The sequence below is a fragment of the Sinohyriopsis cumingii genome, chromosome 12 (assembly GCF_028554795.1).
Source record: "Sinohyriopsis cumingii isolate HCF-2022 chromosome 12, ASM2855479v2, whole genome shotgun sequence".
In the NCBI taxonomy this organism is placed as follows: Eukaryota; Metazoa; Mollusca; class Bivalvia; order Unionida; family Unionidae; genus Sinohyriopsis; species Sinohyriopsis cumingii.
In genome coordinates, this window is record NC_142972.1 from 22,899,021 (window position 1) to 22,919,453 (window position 20,433).

Genomic DNA, 20,433 nt, shown 5'->3' on the forward strand with positions numbered 1-20,433 from the left:
CCATTGATTTCAAAAGAAGTGGAAAGAATCTCCATGACAAGACATGATTAATCCATTAATTATGCCAATCTCCCATCTTATGGCTCTAGACCATCATTGAAATGTATAATCATAACCTGAATGTTCCTTTTGCTTTTAAATTTAAAGTAACTTTTTTCTGCACTCCAGTGAAAAAATAGGCGTAAGAAGTCAGCAGGTCATTAATGCTAGCTCAAACAGATTTCACTGAATAATACATGTAATGAAGTAGGGAATCATTGATGGGCTTTTCTTATTCAATATTTATGGTTTATGTTCTTTCATCTTAGTTTGCTGTGAAATAAATTGGAACATGAAACACATATTTACCAGAACTATGGGAGAGAATATCTGGTGCTATATGTTAGAATCAATCTCAGAATTATTCACATTCTATAATTTAACTTAGACAAAACTCTAAACAATAGAGTTTTAAGAACATTCTTCACTTTATTTCTGTATATGCCAAATAATGGCAACTCAGCATCACCACATGGACGATTTCTTATGTGGGATTTGAAATAATTAACTTTCTTTACTCTAAAACTTTTAAAAATGTATAAACCGGTCTGTGTTACTGTGATGTGATTTGGATTTTTAACGTAGCTTTAACAATTTTTCAGTCATCTCGCTAGATGTCTGCAATGTGGTAGTTTATAGTGATGTCTAGCACTGGGGCATCATGCCACAGACATGTAGCATGATGTCCCACCCAGTCACATTATCCTGACACCGGGCCGACCAGTTCTAACACTAACCTCTTAATGCTGAGTGCCAAGCGAGGCAGCTGTTAGTACCATTTTTGTAAGTCTTTGGTATGACTCGGCCGGGGATCGAACCCATGACCTTCCGCATCTGAGGCAGATGCTCAAACCACTAGGCCACTGAAGCGGTTGTGTTACTGTCAAATTTTTTATTTAAAATGTTCATTTTGGTACAGTTGAATCATTTAAAAGATATGTGGTCTTCAAATTTTTATTAACATTTTCAAGGTCTTTAATTTTCTCTTTGCTAAACTTTGTGCATATGTCTCAGAATACTACCGGTATTTTTCATTTGGAAGTGTATACAGGAGATAAAGTATAGTTCTTATGTTTTCTTATACAGTAAACAATTAGACATTATTTTAAATTAGAAGAGGGTTTCTTTTTACGTGTCTCAGGAACAAAGTTTTAGTAATATAAAATAATAAATTTTATAGAACAAGAATTTTGTTTTCTACTTGAAAGTTTCAGAAAAATACATTGAGTCAAAGTGGTAGACATCTGAACAGACTATAAACTGTAGTACTTTCAAACGGCCAATTCTATTAAAATATTTATGTGTTTCCACTCAACCTGCAAGTCTCTATGGCTGTGTATATATCAATACCCATACATGTACCATCCAACTTAGCCTTTATTTCAGTTACTAATAGGATGACAATCTGGATGCATTCCACTGATGTAAATTTTTAATCAGTTCAATTAAGTAGCATATAAACTCTAACACTACTGCCAAGGCAACAGCAAGTAAAATGGAATGTACGATGAGCTATAAATATATATATATATATATACATACAAACTTATGTTGAGTGCAATGGATTTAGCTATGTAAATCACATCTATTTTAGTTTCCAACTATTCATTTTTGCAAACTGAAGCTCACATTTCTTGCCAAATTTAAAAGTAAATTTTTTATGTTGTATTGAATGAAATTACTTTAGTTCGACTAAAATCAAGAGCCCAGGTGGCTGAGTGGTCTAATGTTGTATTAAATGAAATTACTTTAGTTTGACTAAAATCAAGAGCCCAGGTGGCTGAGTGGTCTAATGGTGTATTGAATGAAATTACTTTAGTTTGACTAAAATCAAGAGCCCAGGTAGCTGAGTGGTCTAATGTTCTAATGAATGAAATTACTTTAGTTTGACTAAAACAAGAACCCAGGTGGCTGAGTGGTCTAAGGCACTAACCTTTGCAGATCACTCACCTCTGTAATTCACACATGTCCAAGTTTTGGCTCAATGGGGTATGTGAGAAAGCTTGTTAGCAGCTTCCCTTGGGTCAGTGGTTTTTCCCAAGCTACTTCCTGGCTCTTCTTCCACCAAATATACTGGCCACTGTGTATAGCCTATCATGAACTGAAAAATGGCATTAAATCTGACAAAACTGAACCAATCAGAAACAAGACTATATTGATTGCACACTACACCAAGTGTAATATTTTATTACAAGTAACTCCAGAGTAATAACTCAGGGAAATATTTCTGCAAATTGTGGATTTTTCACTGAGTTTGCAGATTTTTTTAATAATTTTAAAATTTGTGGAATTCCTTAAATTGATCAAATTTTCAGTGTTTCTGGTCACTAAATATGAACATTTCAGCCCCAGGTACTTTGATATGACTTACAAGTAGAACATTGATACTAAATTATATGATGATACTGCTAGGTTTCAAACAATGTAAAATGTTTTGGGAGAAGATGAACTTGCACTTTATGCCAGTTTTTAAAAACAATGGACTTTGCATGAAACAAATAGCTTTACTTATTAGATAATGGATTCTCATGGATTTGGGGGTAAAGAAGGTATTTTTATAAAGTTTTCTGGTCACTATGTAACCATTATGAAGTTCAAAAAGTATTCTGACTGGTACCTCTGATTTGTATAATAATCACACTGGTATGCAGAAGTGTTGAGTCACATGTATGATCACATTGGGACTGGTTACAGTCATTATTTTATAACCTATATGATAGCAGACTCACGGTACTAATTCAACTCCAGTAGTAAACATATGGAAACACTATCATATTCAAAATTCAATAACTTAAAATTTCTGGGTGCTGATGATGAGACCTATAATTCTCCATGAACACCTAACCTTGGTGCAAGCTTATGTGTGGAGAACACCATATGAGCCGCAGCATTTTGTTTATTTACATGTGCATGAAACACATGTTATTGATTCTGCACCAAACGAATCAGGTGCTACTTTCATTATTGAGTACTCCTGAGTCAAGCCTGCAAAAATACTAAAATTGCATCAGTAGAAATTTGTCTATATTTTTTAAAAATTACATACTGTATAGGATAAGCTCTCAAAAGATATTTTTACTAAAATTTAATTTTCATTATTAACCAATTATGGACCACCAAACCCGTAAATACTCTATTATTTGTTCGCCCATTTCTAGACTGGTTCACAGTTCTTCCATATAATTTGTACCATGTGTCCTAGTGGTAGCTAATATTTACTCAACTAAACAAGGCTAAACAACCAGTCTATATTATAACCATTCATATCAAATTTATTGACACAGTTACAAACTTTCCATAAATTAACATGTAACTATAAGAACTGACTGTGATATACTTTGACATGAATGTAATGTCATATTTTTCAAAACAAAGTACTTCTTGTATTTATTATCCTAGTAACTTTTGATTAATATTAACCCCTTACAAGCCCAGCAATTGCTGCATGGTTTGGACAGCAACTCCTTACAAACCTTGTTGTCACTGCATGGTTTTGACAGTACCCCACCATAATCCTTGTAATCACTGCATGGTTTTGACAGTAACCAACATCAATTCCCATAATCACTATTAGGTTTTAATAGTAACCACTTACAAGCCCTGTAATAACTGCATGGTTCTGACAGTAACCCTCTAAAAGCCCTGTAGTTATTGCATGGTATTGACAGTAACCCTCTAAAAGCCCTGTAATTATTGCATGGTTCTGACAGTAACCCTCTAAAAGCCCTGTAGTTATTGCATGGTATTGACAGTAACCCTCTAAAAGCCCTGTAGTTATTGCATGGTTCTGACAGTAACCCTCTAAAAGCCCTGTAGTTAATGCATGGTATTGACAGTAACCCTCTAAAAGCCCTGTAGTTATTGCATGGTTTGGACAGTAAGCCCTGTAGTTATTGCTTGGTTTTAACATGCCTACTTTACAGTTTAAAATGACATAATCATTACATTATATCATTGACATAACTTCCTTTTTTTGCCTGGGAATATCACTGTGCTAAAAGTTCAGAGTGAGAACGGGCATGAAACGAGACAGTTGCAACTTCTGCCTCTTATTAAATAATGAAAGAGAAAAATCACTCTGCAATTATAATTGCTATAACAGCCCTGTGAAATACAATAATTAATTTAATGAAAAGTATACAAGACCTAGGGCATCCATTAGCAATTACAACATGCTGTAAATCAGCTGTACATGCCTTCTGTTGCAAAAAACAATATGATTTCAATATCAGTGTGGCATTGATATAATTCACTCACCAACATGTATCTTTCATTTGTACTGACAAGAGAGGACTATGACCTTCAAACTGGAATTACTACATACTTACTGAGTTATTATTTGATGGGCAGATGGTGACAGAACTTTTCTATCCTCATCTATGTGCAGACTATATTTGGAGATGCATAATAAACTAATAACTGAACAAGAAAATGCACACAAACCTGTGTTTTTGAGATTGCATGTAAGATACCTATTTAAATATATAAACTTATTAAAAAAATGAAATACTCCAACACTCATTTGCAATCATCCTTAATTATATTTTGTGTTAAATTCTTACAGTGTTGTGCCTTAGGCTTGCCTGATGGATATTTGCCCGCTTACAAATAACTATGTCACTCCCAATTTCATGAATCCTTCTATTTTTAATAATTAAATGAATAAAAGCTCAGAAATTATCTCCCAAACTGTTCAAACCAGGCATGTTACACTTTCCTTATCCAAAATCTCTTTTCTTAACTCCTTTCTGGTGATGAGGTCTTTGCTTGGGATGAGTGAAACATGCTTCTGAAGACCGATTAATGGCATAATAAATATTTGGATAAAGAAATACTTTTCAATCTCAATGTTGTAGTAAACCATATATTTGTATCTTACATAAGTTACTTTTTTAATATTTACGATGTTTGAAAACATTGAAAACTTCTTTTTTACAAGACAGAAAGATTATGGCACCTTAATTAAGACTGTGTTAAAGTATAACTAATACATGAAGATACTAAACCTGGAAATCAAGAAAGAGAAAGGATCATGTTTCTTGAGTTATAATGTCTGTTTTTATGAAAATGAAACAGACCCAATACACTTGCAGTTATCACAGCATGTCTGAATCTATGTGCCTGACATGATGTCATTATTCTGTTGATTTTGTGAGATTTGACGATGTTTTTGTTTTTCTTCTATACAGTCTCATTAGCACTGGATAAAAATTCATAGAGATCTAAGAAAATATTAGAGATCCAAGCAGACTGGTTCTGATACTGTACAACAGGCATTGTGTAAAACCCTTACACAAATACCTAACTTCAGTTCCAGTAATATCATTAAAATTTTATAAGTATGCAGCAACACAAAAGGTGTGACAGTCTATTTAAATCCTGACAACTCCACATTCACCCATCAGATCATTATTGACAATATGAGTCACCATGTAGTGTAAGACTGGTTTGGACTATGCTATTTACACATGGATTACCTGTATATATGCTATTTACACATGGATTACCTGTATATATGCTATTTACACATGGATTACCCAAATATATGCTATTTACACATAGATTACATGTATATACTAGGGCAAATTATTTTACTTAGATAAAGTAACATTCTAAAAGAACTCAATCTTAACACACATGGCAGCATATCCTAGCTATGGTATGAGCAGTAAAAATTCCGTTATTATTCAGAGATACAGAAAAATTCGCCTTTCTCTTAAAATAGGTAAAATGAGAACCATATGCAGACAACATTGATTATTAGCATTCAAGCCCACCACCATTGAAATTGTTAAATCTACCTTAACTCTGTATGAAAGTGAGCATTAAATAAACATGACTACACTAGAATGTTTTGAATTGTCAGTACAAGTGGAGAATGGCTGACCCTTAACAATCGGGAAACACAGAAGGATCATACTTGTTGTATCTAACATTACCAGCTGATCAGAGGTTATGTTACACTCAGTAAATTGCAACCAATATCAACTGTGCTAAATATCTGTATTTACCCTTCAACAGAATGAACTTTTATAATGTTCACATAGAATAAAAGTGTCTACAGGACACAGATACCACTGCCAATACAGAATAACAGGAAAAGAGTCATTTCTTTATTTATATCATCCAAATTTTAATTCAAATCAAATTTTACTGAGACTATATTATAAGTTCCATACCAAATTTGGATTGTGCAATCTTTCAATGGTTGTTTAGTGAAAACAAAATTTTTTACATATGGAAACTCTGATATAGACAGCACTATAATCCTCAACACAGAATAATTAAGTCCCGGTAGCTCTGATATAGAAAATGCTATAATACCCCTACATAGAGTAATGTAGAGTAACTCTGATATAAACAAAGTTATGTTATCCCTGCATAGAGTAAGCTAGGGTAACTCTTATATAGACAATGCTATAATTAAACCCATGCATAACATAAAGCAGGGTAACCCTAATACAGTGAAAACTATAATACCACCAAATAGAATATGATAGAAACACAAACAATAAGCTATAAAGATCTGTTTACTATAAGAAAAACGTAAAAATATCACATGAACATAAAGCCAAGCCTAATGGGTTGCAGAAAACATATAAACAATTCAGGTTTAGAAAATATGCAAGAAGAATCAGATAGGTTTATGCATGGAAATGGTTATTTTTCAAGTACTAGTGAGAATCCCTTACACAGTCAGGGTTATGCATGGAAATGGTTATTTTTCAAGTACTAGTGAGAATCCCTTACACAGTCAGGGTTATGCATGGAAATGGTTATTTTTCAAGTACTAGTGAGAATCCCTTACACAGTCAGGGTTATGCATGGAAATGGTTATTTTTCAAGTACTAGTGAGAATCCCTTACACAGTCATGGTTATGCATGGAAATGGTTATTTTTCAAGTACTAGTGAGAATCCCTTACACAGTCAGGGTTATGCATAGAAATGGATGTTTTAGCGACATGGTCTGTCTATGTTCTCCAGTCAAGCTCAAATGTTATATTTACAGAGACTCTCTAATCTACATACATGGAGAACTGTTAAGAAAAACATTTAAAACCAGAAACAAATATTTAATGATTATATAAAGTTATAATAATAACAATGAAAATTATTTTAATTATAGGGTCAAAACTTAACCCGAAAATATTTGTTAAAATAAAATCTGAATTTGCAGTTATTTTCAGTTTGATAGTCTTCAAAATGATTTTACTATAATCTTTTGTAAAACATGGGGACAGTTTGTCAAAATTTTTAAGCTTTGTTAGGAAATATTTAAAAAATGAATACAAAGCTGGAGGGGGTGCAGATGAGCCCCCAATATCAATAAATTCTTCCCAATGTAATACATGTAGTGGAAACAAGTAAACTGCAATTTTCCTGAATTTCCTTAAGAAAATTTGCAAGGTAATGTGTTTTTAATTAAAGCTGGGTACATCGAGCTGAATCATATTCCACAATATCAAAAGGATGAACTGCAGAATAAACAAACTGGTTTTACTTAATAATGGGACATCAAGAGCATTGAAAGAATTCACGGGAGGGTTAAGGAAATATAAAAAATTTCAACTTGAACAAAAACCTTAATGTGATCTCAGTGACCATGATCTTCACCTAAGGGTCGAATGCTTTACAGAATGAATCATCTTTGCTTTATAATGATTCAGTCAAAATAGGAACAGAATCCGTCATGGGTTAAGGAAATATAAACTAATGAAAAACTTAAACCAAAATTGTAGACATAACTTTCTGTCCTTGCCCTTGACTCAAAAGTCAGTTGGGTGAATGAGGTGTTGCAAAATTTGTTTCAAAATGTGCCATCCCATTTATAGACCGAATCCATCATGGGGTTTAGGAAATATAAGCAACTGAAAATCTTAAACCGATTGTTTTCATATGATTTTTCTCTGGCTGTAACCTTGACCCTAAGGTCAATGGGGCAAGAGGGAGTGTTGTATAATGAATTATCATTGTTACATAATGATTCATTCCCGGTATGAACAGATTCCATCATGTGGTTTGAAAAGTATATGCAAATGAAAAACTTTAACCACAACTTTACAAAACTGTTGCAGATACTGATGCTGATCTTACAAGACAGATTCCAACACACAGCCCAACATAAGCCCATAGAGTGGAATTCCTTCCCCACTCACCCCAAATATTTCTTTGAATTTACCAACTGGTTGGCATTTTTAAAAAATGTGATGATAGGTAATGCATCTACATTTGCACACTCTGGTGAATGAATCAACTGAAGTTGTGTTAGGGTGAATATATTGGAAGCTGAACAGCAAGTATGTTGCTTGTTTGCAAAATTATATCTCAGTAAAATACTTTTCTGTTAAAAACCATCATAAAATGACTTTTCCCCAGGGTAAAATCAGTCTCTATTTTAATGTATTTTGGGGAAATGGTTTTAGAATAGTATTTCCCACTTGACACAAACAGGACTCTAGTGTTTAACCAAGAAAAATGGTTCTTAGAGGAGGAAAGAGAAGTTCTATGAGAAATTTTCCCACTGGAGGGCCAAGGAAAGGGTGAAAATCTACACGAAAGGAAATTTTCTCTCACCCATTACTAATCTTGCTTTTTAACTAAAGCGTGCTGGACAAGAAATGATCCAAGGTATAACTGGATCTATAGACAGGATGATATATTCTTCAGGATGCAAATGTCAGACACAGTGTACAGGGAAATGACATGGTGAATGTGGAATGTCTGACACAGTGTATAGGGAAATGTCTGACAGTGTACAGGAAAGTGTGTGTGTGTGTGTGTGTGTGTTTATGTCTGTATCTGTGTGTTTTAGTGCCTGTGTGTGTTTTGGATTTTTAACAAAGCCTTAACTATTTTTCAGTCATACTGCTACGATGTCTGTGTTGTGACAGCTTATAGTGATGTCTAGCACTGAAGCATGATGCCGCAGACACGAAGCATCATGTTGCTCCCAGTCACATTATCCTGATACCAGGCCAACCAATCTCCTGATACCAGGCCAAACAATCTTAACACTAACCTCTTAATGTTGGGCATCAAGTGAGGCAGCTTCTAGTACCATTTTTATAAGACTTTGGTATGGCTCAGCTGGGATTTTAATCTCTCCTAAAGAAATTCAAGCTATTTACTGTTTCACCAGATTTCACTGTTTGTGTAGGTCTCTTTACAAATGTAACATTGTTATGGCAGTTATCTCCAACTAAAATTAATATGTGCTTCAGATTAAATTTCATGGATTTTACTTAATATGCATTTAATTAGATTTCTTGCTTACATTTTACTGTATCTCAGTAACTCAAGAAGTGGAATTATTCAAAGCTGAATATTAATTGTTTTCATACTTATAAGTTTAATTTGTTTGAATACATTCAATGAATTCAACATTGATTCAAACACAAAATAAAAGAAACACAATGGTTAATTTAATATAATCAAACTAGAAAATAAAATCCATGAAAATGAAATCTATATCTGTGTCCAGTTTTTAAAGATCCCAAGACATACTTTTTGAGAAATATGTATGTTCTACATAATAAACAGCCATTTCCTATATAGTCCAAATTGCTCTCAGTACAAATTGGCTTTCTATTTACAAACATATGACATGTCTTGATATTGGTACAATTTGCAACCATAGTATCAGAAACTAATACAAAATTTTCTTGTGCAAAATCATGAAACAGTGAATGAACATTTCAATACATATGACATAAAATCGGTGACTCCAATTCAAATCAAACACAAAACTGAAAACAGGAAATGTTTGTCTTAAAATTAATAATCAAAAAGGACCAGATATGTTTGGTTTTTATTTCTGATTTAGGTTAGTGTAATGCATTATTTTTACCCAATCACCAACTTTTATTACAAAACCAAAACACTGATATTTACACAGCAATTTGACAAACATGCATATTTCTCAAATTAAAAATCATATGTAACTGTTTTGTTAGATTGACAGTTTCCACTGGATATTCAATCATACAAACATACTTACACACTTTTATCTCAGGTAAAAAGGATCCTAGAAGGAAATGGGGGAGGATATATGTCAAATAAATGAACAACAATAATGGCACATATCCCCGTATATTATGTCCTAATTGATGCATGATTTGCTATTAATGTTAAATATCCCAATTCTGACCATCACCAATTTCTAGTGAGACAGAGACTGAAACATTCCATCTTAATATCATGTAGATACAAAGTCAAGCTTTTGGTGACCATGACTTATAAATTATATTAATAACCAGAAACGACTAAAAACATTGATCTAAGCTAAAAGGTTATGAAGTAGATGAAAAAGATGTAACAAAGTACCTAAATACAATAAAACCATTAAAAACAAGGTACCTAAATGATTAATGAAATAAAACCATTATATAAAACAAGGTCCCAAATAACTAATGATATAAAATCATAAAATACAAGGTACTTAAATGCAGACTATTGAAATAAGACCATTAAAAAAACAAGGTACCTAAATGACTAATGAAACAAAAACCATTAAAAAACAAGGTACCTAAATAACTAATGAAATAAAACCATCAAAATATAAGGTATCTAAATGCAGACTAATGAAATAAAACCATTAAAAAACTGGGTATCTAATTAACTAATGAACTAAAACCATTAAAACAACAGAGTTGGAGCCCTGAGTGGCCGAGTGGTCTAAAGCATTCTCCGTTACGGATCATTCCATCTCACCTCTGTCTGCATGTGTTCAAGTCTCGGATTCAGCCAATGTGGGTATGTGAGAAAGCCTGCCAGTAGCTTCTCGTGGGTCGGTGGTTCTTTCCGGGTTTTTCCCGGGTTCTTCCTCCACCATTAATACTGGCCACCATGTATAGCCTATCGTGTGCTGAAAAATGGCATTAAATCCTTCAACAACAACAACATAGAGTTAAAATAGCATGATAATATTAGTTCCTGTTATGAATAATAATTGTATAGGATGGAAAATAAGTATACATAATCACTCTCACAATTAGAGGGAAAAACAGTTAAATTAATTATATACTGAAGAATAATGCTTGACTGATCTATTATTGTTTTGAAGAAATGTATTTGGTACCTGAAAAATCAAAACAATTGGAGTGACTGATATAAAGCCATTACAATACTACCAACCTGAAATAAAAAGTGCCATCAGATCAGTATGAATTTTCATGATATCTTTGTTTATAGATTACAGAGTTTACAGGTTCAATTAATCACAGCAAACAAAATTCTGAATGTGTTTGTGTGTGTGTGTGTGTGATTTAGATCTTTAACGTAGCTTTAATAATTTTAGTCATATTGCTATGATGTCTGCAATGTGGTAGTTTATAGTGATGTCTAGCACTGGGGTTTCATGCTGCAGACATGTAGCATCATATCCCACCCAGTCATATTATCCAGATGCCACGCTAACCAGCCCTAACACTAGCCTCTCAATGCTGAGCACCAAGCGAGTCAGCTGCTAGTACCATTTCTATAAGTCTTTGGTATGACTTGGATAAGGTTTGAACCTGCAACCTCTCATATCCGAGGCAGATGCTCTAACCACTTTGGCCACCAGTGTGGTATTCTGTATATGAGAGGTTTAATTATTATTATATCTGCCCAAAAATATATAAAAATGATACAGGGCTTTCTTTTATTATGCATGTTATGTGCACAGCCCATGTTTAACAGTCTTCTGTGTATGCACTAGTATGGTATGACTGACTCTGGAAATTACTGAATCTCAATTACTGGTATGTGTTCTTGGACTAAACATCCTGTGCAGATACTAGTATTTTCTTATTGGACTTATGGTGGTCATGACCTCAGACCTTTATACCCCGGTATCAACAAGTTTCTTTATTATTCTTAATGCAAGCCATGCACAAAATTTGGTCAAGAAACTTATCCTAGAACAAAAGTTATTTTGCAAAATACATTTTATATTTCTCTGAGCCAGAATGACTTTAACCTTTGCACCTTTTACCCCCAAAATCAACAGGTTTCTTCCATACCTTAATTGCAAGCACTTCACAAACCTTGGCATGTGGCCTGGAAGTAAAGTGATTAGGCAAAACCCATTTTTCTTCTTTCTGTCACAGTTACCTTAATGTCTGACCTTTTGACCCTTAAATCAACAAGCTCTTTTATTATACATGTAAACTGTCCACAAACTTTGGTAACGGTACATGGTCAAGTACTGAAATGTTTATGCAAAAGTCATTTTTTCTTTTTCTACATACAATGACCTTGACAACTAACCTGTTAAATCCAAACCTGACAAATTTCTTCCTTACTCCAAGTACAAACTATCCACACAGTTTTTGTATAGGTCTGTGTTGTAGAACTAATGTAACTGCAGAAGTAATTTGTCTTTTTCCAGTCAGAGTGACCTTGACCTTTGATCTCATGATGTGAAATATTTAAACAGGTTTCTTTCTTAGCAACAAGCTAGAACTTATGTTATTGCCTATAAGTATTTTCTTCTTTCAGCCACAATGACCTTGACTTTTGAAATAATGGCTCAAAATAAATAAGTTTTTCCTTAACACAAGCACAAGCCATTCACAATGTTTGGTCCTGGTCTGCAATATAGTACTAATGTTATTGTATGAGAGCCGTTTTTCTTCTTTCAGTCAAAGTAACCATGGATTACAACCTGCTGACTTGATATGAATGAAAAAGGTTCTTTCTATCATCAAGACAAACTTGCATGTAAAGTTTGGCAAAGGTGGGTACCGTAGAACATAAGCATAGTGCAGATATTAAAAAGTGAACACAGTTGAACAGAAAAATGGATATAGTGATTGCCAGAAATGTAAATGGACAGACAGGATCATAGCATAATATGCTCCACCACATGATACCACTACTAAAACAAGACAGGCCCAACCAATGATGTCTACACAAGAATAAAGAAATAATGTTAACAAGAGTACCATGCCTGACACATTATATGCCAACCCAGTGTTGTATAGTCCTCTGTGTAGGCACTAACAGGACATGAATGGCTCTGGAAATTACTGTCAATGAGTCTCAATGGCCTTGACATTTCATCAAGATATAAGGTCTTGAACTAAATTTACATTGCAAAAATCATTTTTTTCTTGTCTGACTTACCATGACTGTTACTGCAAAACTTCAGACCCAAGAATCTAAATATTTCTTAATTACACTATATGCAAGCTATCCACAAAGTTTGGTCAAGAAAACTGTCCTAGAACAAAAGTTATTCAGCAAAAACTCATGACTATGACCTTGACTTTTAGATGTAAAAATCAATAAGCCTCCAGTGCAAGAGCTCTACAAACTCTGGTCTAGAAAAAAAATTATAATGTAGAGAAAAAAAATTCTTCTTTCAGTCAGTGACTTTGACCTTTGACCTTTTGATCCAAAATCAATAGGTTTCTTGTTTCCCAGCATGTAAGCCATCCACAAAGTCTGTCTTTGTTTGTGATGCAGGTCAGCCTGGTAAACAATATTTGCATAAAATCAGTTAAGATAATCAATAGCATTGATGCTGAGTTGTCTAAGCCTAGAGTGTTCACAGCTGATTTACATTATGTGACTGCAAATCAAAGTCTATACTGTTTCAATTGAGTTCACATTATGTGACAATATATCTGTACTATTCAAAGTTGTTCACAATATTTGACAGTGGATCAAATTCAACACTATTCATACCTGAGTTTACATTATGTGACAGCAGATTTAAGTCAACACTGCTCACAGTTCTGAATTCACATTATGTGACAGTATATTTAAGTCTACACTGTCAGCATTTCAGTTGACATTACACACATATTTATTTTCCTCACAAATACTGACCAGGTCTTTGCTCTGTGTCAGTGGGGACATGTGGCATGTGGGCAAGGGGACCAGGCATATCCATTGGCTCTCCAGTGTACTCAATGTTTCTAATGGCAGCAGCTGTAGCCACATCTCCAAACTCTGGTTCTGGAAAATAAAATCAATACCTGGATCAGAAAATGAAACTGTTAATAAAAATAACATTAAAAAATATATTAATGTGGACTGTTGGATAACACAATTTGACATGAGAAATAGGGCTATAAGTTAACCATTATAAAGCTTTCATCTGTATCTTCAAAAATGAAAATTCTAAGAATCCTGAACAAAAATCTTGCAGAAAATTAATGGGCAGAATGTAGGTTGTTGTAAATATATTAGTCCTACAAAAATTATATCAGCAATCCACCATGACAATGGCAGGAATAGGGTGAAATCCACCTGGAATTTTATTTTCTTGCTGGAACTTAGGCATATATGGCAGATCTGTTAAATTCCTGCTTTTAGTTTTATACTTGGCCAAAATCATGGCAGAATAAACAGAATTTAATTATTCTGGCTCATGGTTTTGCTTATAGCTAAAATAGTGAACTTTGACAGGATTCAAACAGAAGTTGGAAACTTAGAACCAGACTGAATACAGCAGAAATAGAACACCAGCAGGAATTACTGCTATCGCTGGAATAGGAAACTTTATTAATATATTACAAGCAGCAATTTTAAAACTTAGACAATGGATAGTGGACATGTATACAGTATGTATTAGACTTTAACAGCACAATAATGATTATATGGTGCTAATTGGAAATGAATTTCTAAAGATGTTACAATAAATAATTGCACAAAAGTTTAGGAAGATAAAGCCATATAAAACAATAATTACTACAAAATAAATGGCAAAGTTGTCAAAATTATGTATTATGTACCTAAAACTGTAACAAAATCCTTAAAATAAACATTCAAAATTTGTCATATAAAGAGCATCCTCTCAAAAAGTCCACAACTCTTTGGAGTGATACATCATTATACATTTTCTTGATCAAATTCAGGATAGTGGAAAACACTCCAGAAATGTGCTTAAAATATATACCAGATAAAACGGACATGTTTTAATTAGCACAGAGAAATGAGTTTTCAAATATTAATATCACTGTTTTTGAAATTGTTGCAGATCACAGATTGTAAATGTACACACTACAGCTGTAGTGCATAACACTTTTAGTTAGACACCAAATCCTTTGATTCATGATCTACTCTACTAGTTTTATGAAAACATTTGGTTGTAGATTTGTCTCTGTTTATTATGGGTTTTTCTATTTCCGATGACGATTACATTTAAAAAGTTTTTCCAGTTAAATTTAAATATTAAATATTGGAAACTTATTACATGTATTTCTTGAACATAATTTATAGTGAAAACTTTGGTTCCCTAACATTCACACTCACAAAATGTTACCAACTTTAAATCTGGTATGCATTATATTTGCATTTTTTGTTTTTTAAAAGGAAAATACCATCTTCACAACTTACATTGATAGAATTATGCTTGTGTTCATCATATTTTTGGATCTTTTTAGAGTACTATCAGTAAAGATTTAGCAACAAATGTCATCAGTGTAGGTATATATCTGAGGTAATATCAAATCTGGAAGTGGTATAGTGGAAACAAAAATAATTTTGAATTGCCTACATCAAATACTGAATCCTGGTCTCAACAGCATTTCTTTCCTTCAAAATATATTTATGTATTATTTCATGAGGTCAGTGCACTTGCACAAGTATCCACACACACTACACAGTTTCTAGGAATGCCTAACCTTCAAACCAAAAACTGTAAAGTCAAGTTATTCTCTTTCTGCCCTGCTCTGAAGAATTCATGCAGACCAGAAAATTCAGTGTTAATTCCGAACCAATTTTCCACTGTTGTGGGGATGGGCAGTTGCTGTACAGTTAAATATAGATTTTGAAATTCTGTACAATATGTCAGGAATCAATAAAATAGCTTCATAAATATAGAATCTTTTAAATATTTTCAAATGATATATACTGTCAACTGCAAGATGAGAAATGCAGATTGTGACTTGGAAATTTCAAATAACATAAAGTAAAAGCTGACAATTTATTACTATCAAGATATATAGAGAGTGAATGTGGCAGAAAACCGACAGTTAAAAATTTCAATATGCTTCATATAAGCTTTATTTTGGTTTCTGGCCAAACTTCACTCCCAATATGCTGCCATTAAATTAGAGTAATCCTATTTTTTTTAATTGCCCTATGCTTTCAAATGAATGGCAATTTGCAAATAATCAGTGGTTTTATTAAGTATTTTACGATAATTACAAACAATCTAAAATAAAAAGATCATGGATTTAAGTACTTTTGAAGTTCCATAATTTCTTTTACAAATGCTTCAAACAATCTTAACTGTACAAATCACAATACAGCAATAATTGTCCTCAAAGCCAAATCACAAAGACTGGTTCAGGAATTTAGTTGCAGTTTACCATTACATGTATCTGTAAACACCAAACTGATAACATCCAGACTGAGGTTATCAAAAGGGAAATCAACAATTGAATGGACCTGAGATTAAATGAACATGTGAAAGTCATATATCAATGATATTGACTGATTTATCAGAAATAAATGTAAATGCAGTTTTATTTGCTGGAAAAGAGAAAAACAAAGATGATAACCTGCATAATTTATGTTGAAACACTTTAACCCACATACAAGTTAATCCACTAATATACAAGTCATCAGGTTCAGAACCTTCAAAACATTTTTCTTCACTAATATCAGCATCAAAGAGGGATTCTAAAATGTCAGCCTTCAGAATAGATGGTCATCCTTTGGACCTTGACCTTACCCTGCCTGTGCACTCTTGAAATTTCTCTGAGGCATAAATCAAATATGTACCATAATTTGCTTGGATAGTGAAGAGATCCATTAGGGTGTATCATCACGTCTCTCTTGATAATCAGTAAGTTTCTGCATCTTATCTTGCATGTAATTTTCCATGACTGAGAAATTAAAATGGCTTATCAATATAAACATCCAACCAGCCTTCCTACCAGTGGATTAGTGTCCAAGCATTATAATTTCTGCACTATTTACATTGTTTTAAGAACAATGTGATTATATATGCATAGAATCTATGACATAACTTTGTGTTGTTTTTCAACTATAAAAGGCACCCAGCACTGGGTATAGATTTCTTGCCAATTCTCTGAACAGGCAGAGAAAAATCTGTATTATTTCAGTCACAAAGGGTTCTTTTAGAAATACTATGCTCTGCAGCTGTTGCTCTTATGCTAGCTGTCTCACACTTCACTGATATTGTCGATTTTGGTATTTTCCATGAATTTTCTTAACATCCACAATTTTAAGTCATACTTCCATATCAGAAATATCCCTGGTATAATCACACATGGCAATTTCTGAAACATGTTCAGGTTTGGCACTGTAACTTTCAGCCACTGAGGCATTTTGCTGGTTGAACCGGTCCATTTTTTCTTCTTTTTGGAAGCTCTAAAGAGGATTTCAATAGTGGTAGAGTAAATACTTTTCCCTTATAGAGCAGTGAAAATAAAATGTTGTCCTGGTAGTTTTGATTTTACTAAACTAATAAAGTGAGTGCTGTTGTTCTACCCATAATTATGTTTTCAACCAACACATGTTTGGGCTGGATGTATCTGCCTAGTACAACAAAGGTATTACACTGGATAAAGTTTCTTAACAAGGATCAAAATTTATTTAACACATGCTTATTGTTCAACTTAAATACGACAATAAACATAAATTTAAAGACAATTACAATTAATTACATCACTTGGTAATGGTTTCCTTTGATGGTACTCAAATTGTATAAAATTATATCTGCATGACTGCTATGTCTCCCTTTGTATGATCTCCAGCAGTTAACTTCAATGCTCACAATCACATTTCAGCTTAATGTATGTTATGCTGATGATCATTCATTGTACAGTTATCACATTCATTGTACAGTTATCACAGTGATGATCATTCATTGTACAGTTATCACAGTGATGATCATTCATTGTACAGTTATCACAGTGATCATCATTCACTGCAAAGTTATCACAGTGATCATCATTCTTTGTACAGTTATCACAATGGTGATCATTAATTGCACAGTTATCATGTTGATTTACTGAACAATGCCAACCATTGTCTTGAGATGAGCTTGCAACTGGTGTTGTTTATGTTAACTTCTTCGTCACAAGTCGTGGAGAATATCAACTATTTTTATTGCTTAGGGAAAATGAGTGACTGGATGTGGAGGTATTCCCTACTGTCTGCTGGGATGTTCTGGTTGCCCTGTCTATCTTTATTGTTTCTTATTGACAACACCTTCAGTTAATCATAAAGATAATTAGTAAATCAAAGCAGTTTCACAGACTGAGAATTGACTACTCAATCACCTTTTTGGTTCAGGCAAAGCATTCCTCAGTGTAAGTTTCATCCCAAATTGTCTTGGTATCCAAACAATTTACAGTATGTACTGTTCACAATTATGAAACATTTCAAAATAGAGTGTCATGAAAGCTGGAGGATGTTGATTATTTAGGTTAATTACATTAGCCAAGAACAATAGCATACTACTTTGCAACTTTTCTCTCTTTTCTGCATAAATTTATATTTGCTTATTCTTGATGGACTTTGCATTTTTTTTGTACCAGAAATTTTTATGTACTGATGTATTATCAGACTAGAAAAAAACAAGTTATTCCACCTCACTTTTGGGTGCTACAATGGCCAAGTGGTCAGTGAGCCAGACTCATGACCAAAAGGGTGAGCTTGAACCATACCATCAGATCAGCCCAGGTCAGTCATAGAGGTGCTTTCCTTGCCACTAAGTAACCTATTTGTGTTGATGCGCTATAAAACACTAACAAAACCAAAAGCATCAAATTTTCCAGGTGGTTCCTGCCACATTCCAGGTGTGTTCCATTTAGACTACAGTTCAGACTTTAAATTTCTTGGTATAGAAATTGTCTGCATTAAATTATTAATGCAGGGAATTCAATTTACAGTAAATTTCATGTGGAAATCATGTTAATGTGGCTGAGCTATTTCAGAAAAGGAGACAAACATATAATTTAGCTTTTAGAATCATTTTTGGGTAGATTGTGATGGAAAAAGGAAATTTAGAAGTAAAAGTACTGAGGAAAATGAATTTATGCCATAAACCAGGGGTCTCAAACATCCGACCCATCAAACCTTATCCTGTGGTCTGCAAAATGATTGGCATCACAAGGTGTTATGAAAGATAACAAAGGTTAGCAAAGGTAGTGTGGCCCTTGGCCATAAAAAATGCCCTCATGCAGCCCTCAGATTGGTTTGAGCTTGAGACCGCTGCTATAAACATTAACATATTAACCCCTGGTGATGAGTTTAAGTGGCAGGAGGTAGTAGCCTACTGCCAAGCTCTCATTTTTTGGACCAGATTTTTTTCTACCCAAAATTCACCCATGGTCGGAATCTGATTTTGTGTCCAGATTTTAGACTTTTTGGTCTCAGATCTAAGGCAGACCAGTATGAACTGCAAACAGACAGATGAACCTTTGCAAAAAGTAAGATAAGATGGGCATCTGGAATAAATAGTGGTCTCGATACGAAAATGAAGGGTCTGTTAAGAAACCAAAAAAAAGAACTCCAACTTTTACCCTTCTGCTCATGCATGAGCCAAATAGCTAATGAAAAATGATGTTTCTAACATAACTAGGCAGTATGTTATTGGATGATCACCAGGGGTTAATGTGTTAAGGTCCAATATAGAAACCATTAAAAGTTGGGGAAATATATTTAACAAAAATATCCTATGTGGTTTTTTAACATGGCCTTTTGGGCCAACCATTAATCATAAAGGAAATAATAAGGGCTATTGTTGTGTCAAAAAAAGTGAAAAAACATCTGAATAAATTGAGCTAGAATTGCTTTTTGACTATCATATGGGAAATATAAAAGTAATAATTATTACATTGTTACTGAAGTATCTTCTGATAAGGGTAATGGAAACTCACTCTTGGATACACCTGGGGACTGATTTCTACCATTTATATTCATATAATCATCATTCTGTATGTAGTTTTCAAGTTTTATACTCCTACAATCTGATAAATGCAGCACATAAGAATGACAATGGTGACCCAGTCCACATAAAAAGTGTATGGCCCTGTGTTTTGATCCTTAAGAGTGGTACACGTAAGCTACAGCTTGCAAAAATAGATCAATTTATATAATTGTATGGAATATACCAGTATGTGCATCATATTTCAAACATTGTCTATAGTGGTTGAAATATCAGTTCAGTGTTATTAAGCCCTGCATAATCATAGGTGCTACATAAGCTATACAATAACACAGCAGTGGTTGTTAAAGTATGCAATCCAGGAGCTGCAGGGTTGAAGAAAGCAATTTTCCCAACATATTTCTTGACAACCAACTGCAATAAGAATGGGCTGTGCTACGTGAGACCCTGTATTATGATATCAGCATAGGCCATAAACTCTGTTACTGGTTACAATATGATGACATTATCAAGAACCAGTCTATGGAAGCCCTAGAGT

The 20,433-nt window shown here is 33.6% G+C and overlaps 1 protein-coding gene across 3 annotated transcripts in view; it reads right to left on the reverse strand.

The window, feature by feature from the left end:
* Positions 1–20,433, reverse strand: part of LOC149786099 (coiled-coil domain-containing protein 81-like) — a 78,184-nt gene that overhangs the window by 41,479 nt on the left and 16,272 nt on the right. For 2 of the 3 annotated variants that reach the window (XM_089976407.1, XM_089976410.1), the window contains exons 7-8: positions 13,856–13,984; positions 10,038–10,064 (exon numbers count right to left, since the gene is read on the reverse strand). In XM_089976407.1, the coding sequence (XP_089832533.1) occupies positions 10,038–10,064; positions 13,856–13,984 (156 nt within the window). The remainder of the gene's footprint in view (positions 1–10,037; positions 10,065–13,855; positions 13,985–20,433) is intronic. The other variant, XM_089976408.1, reaches the window with a different exon arrangement.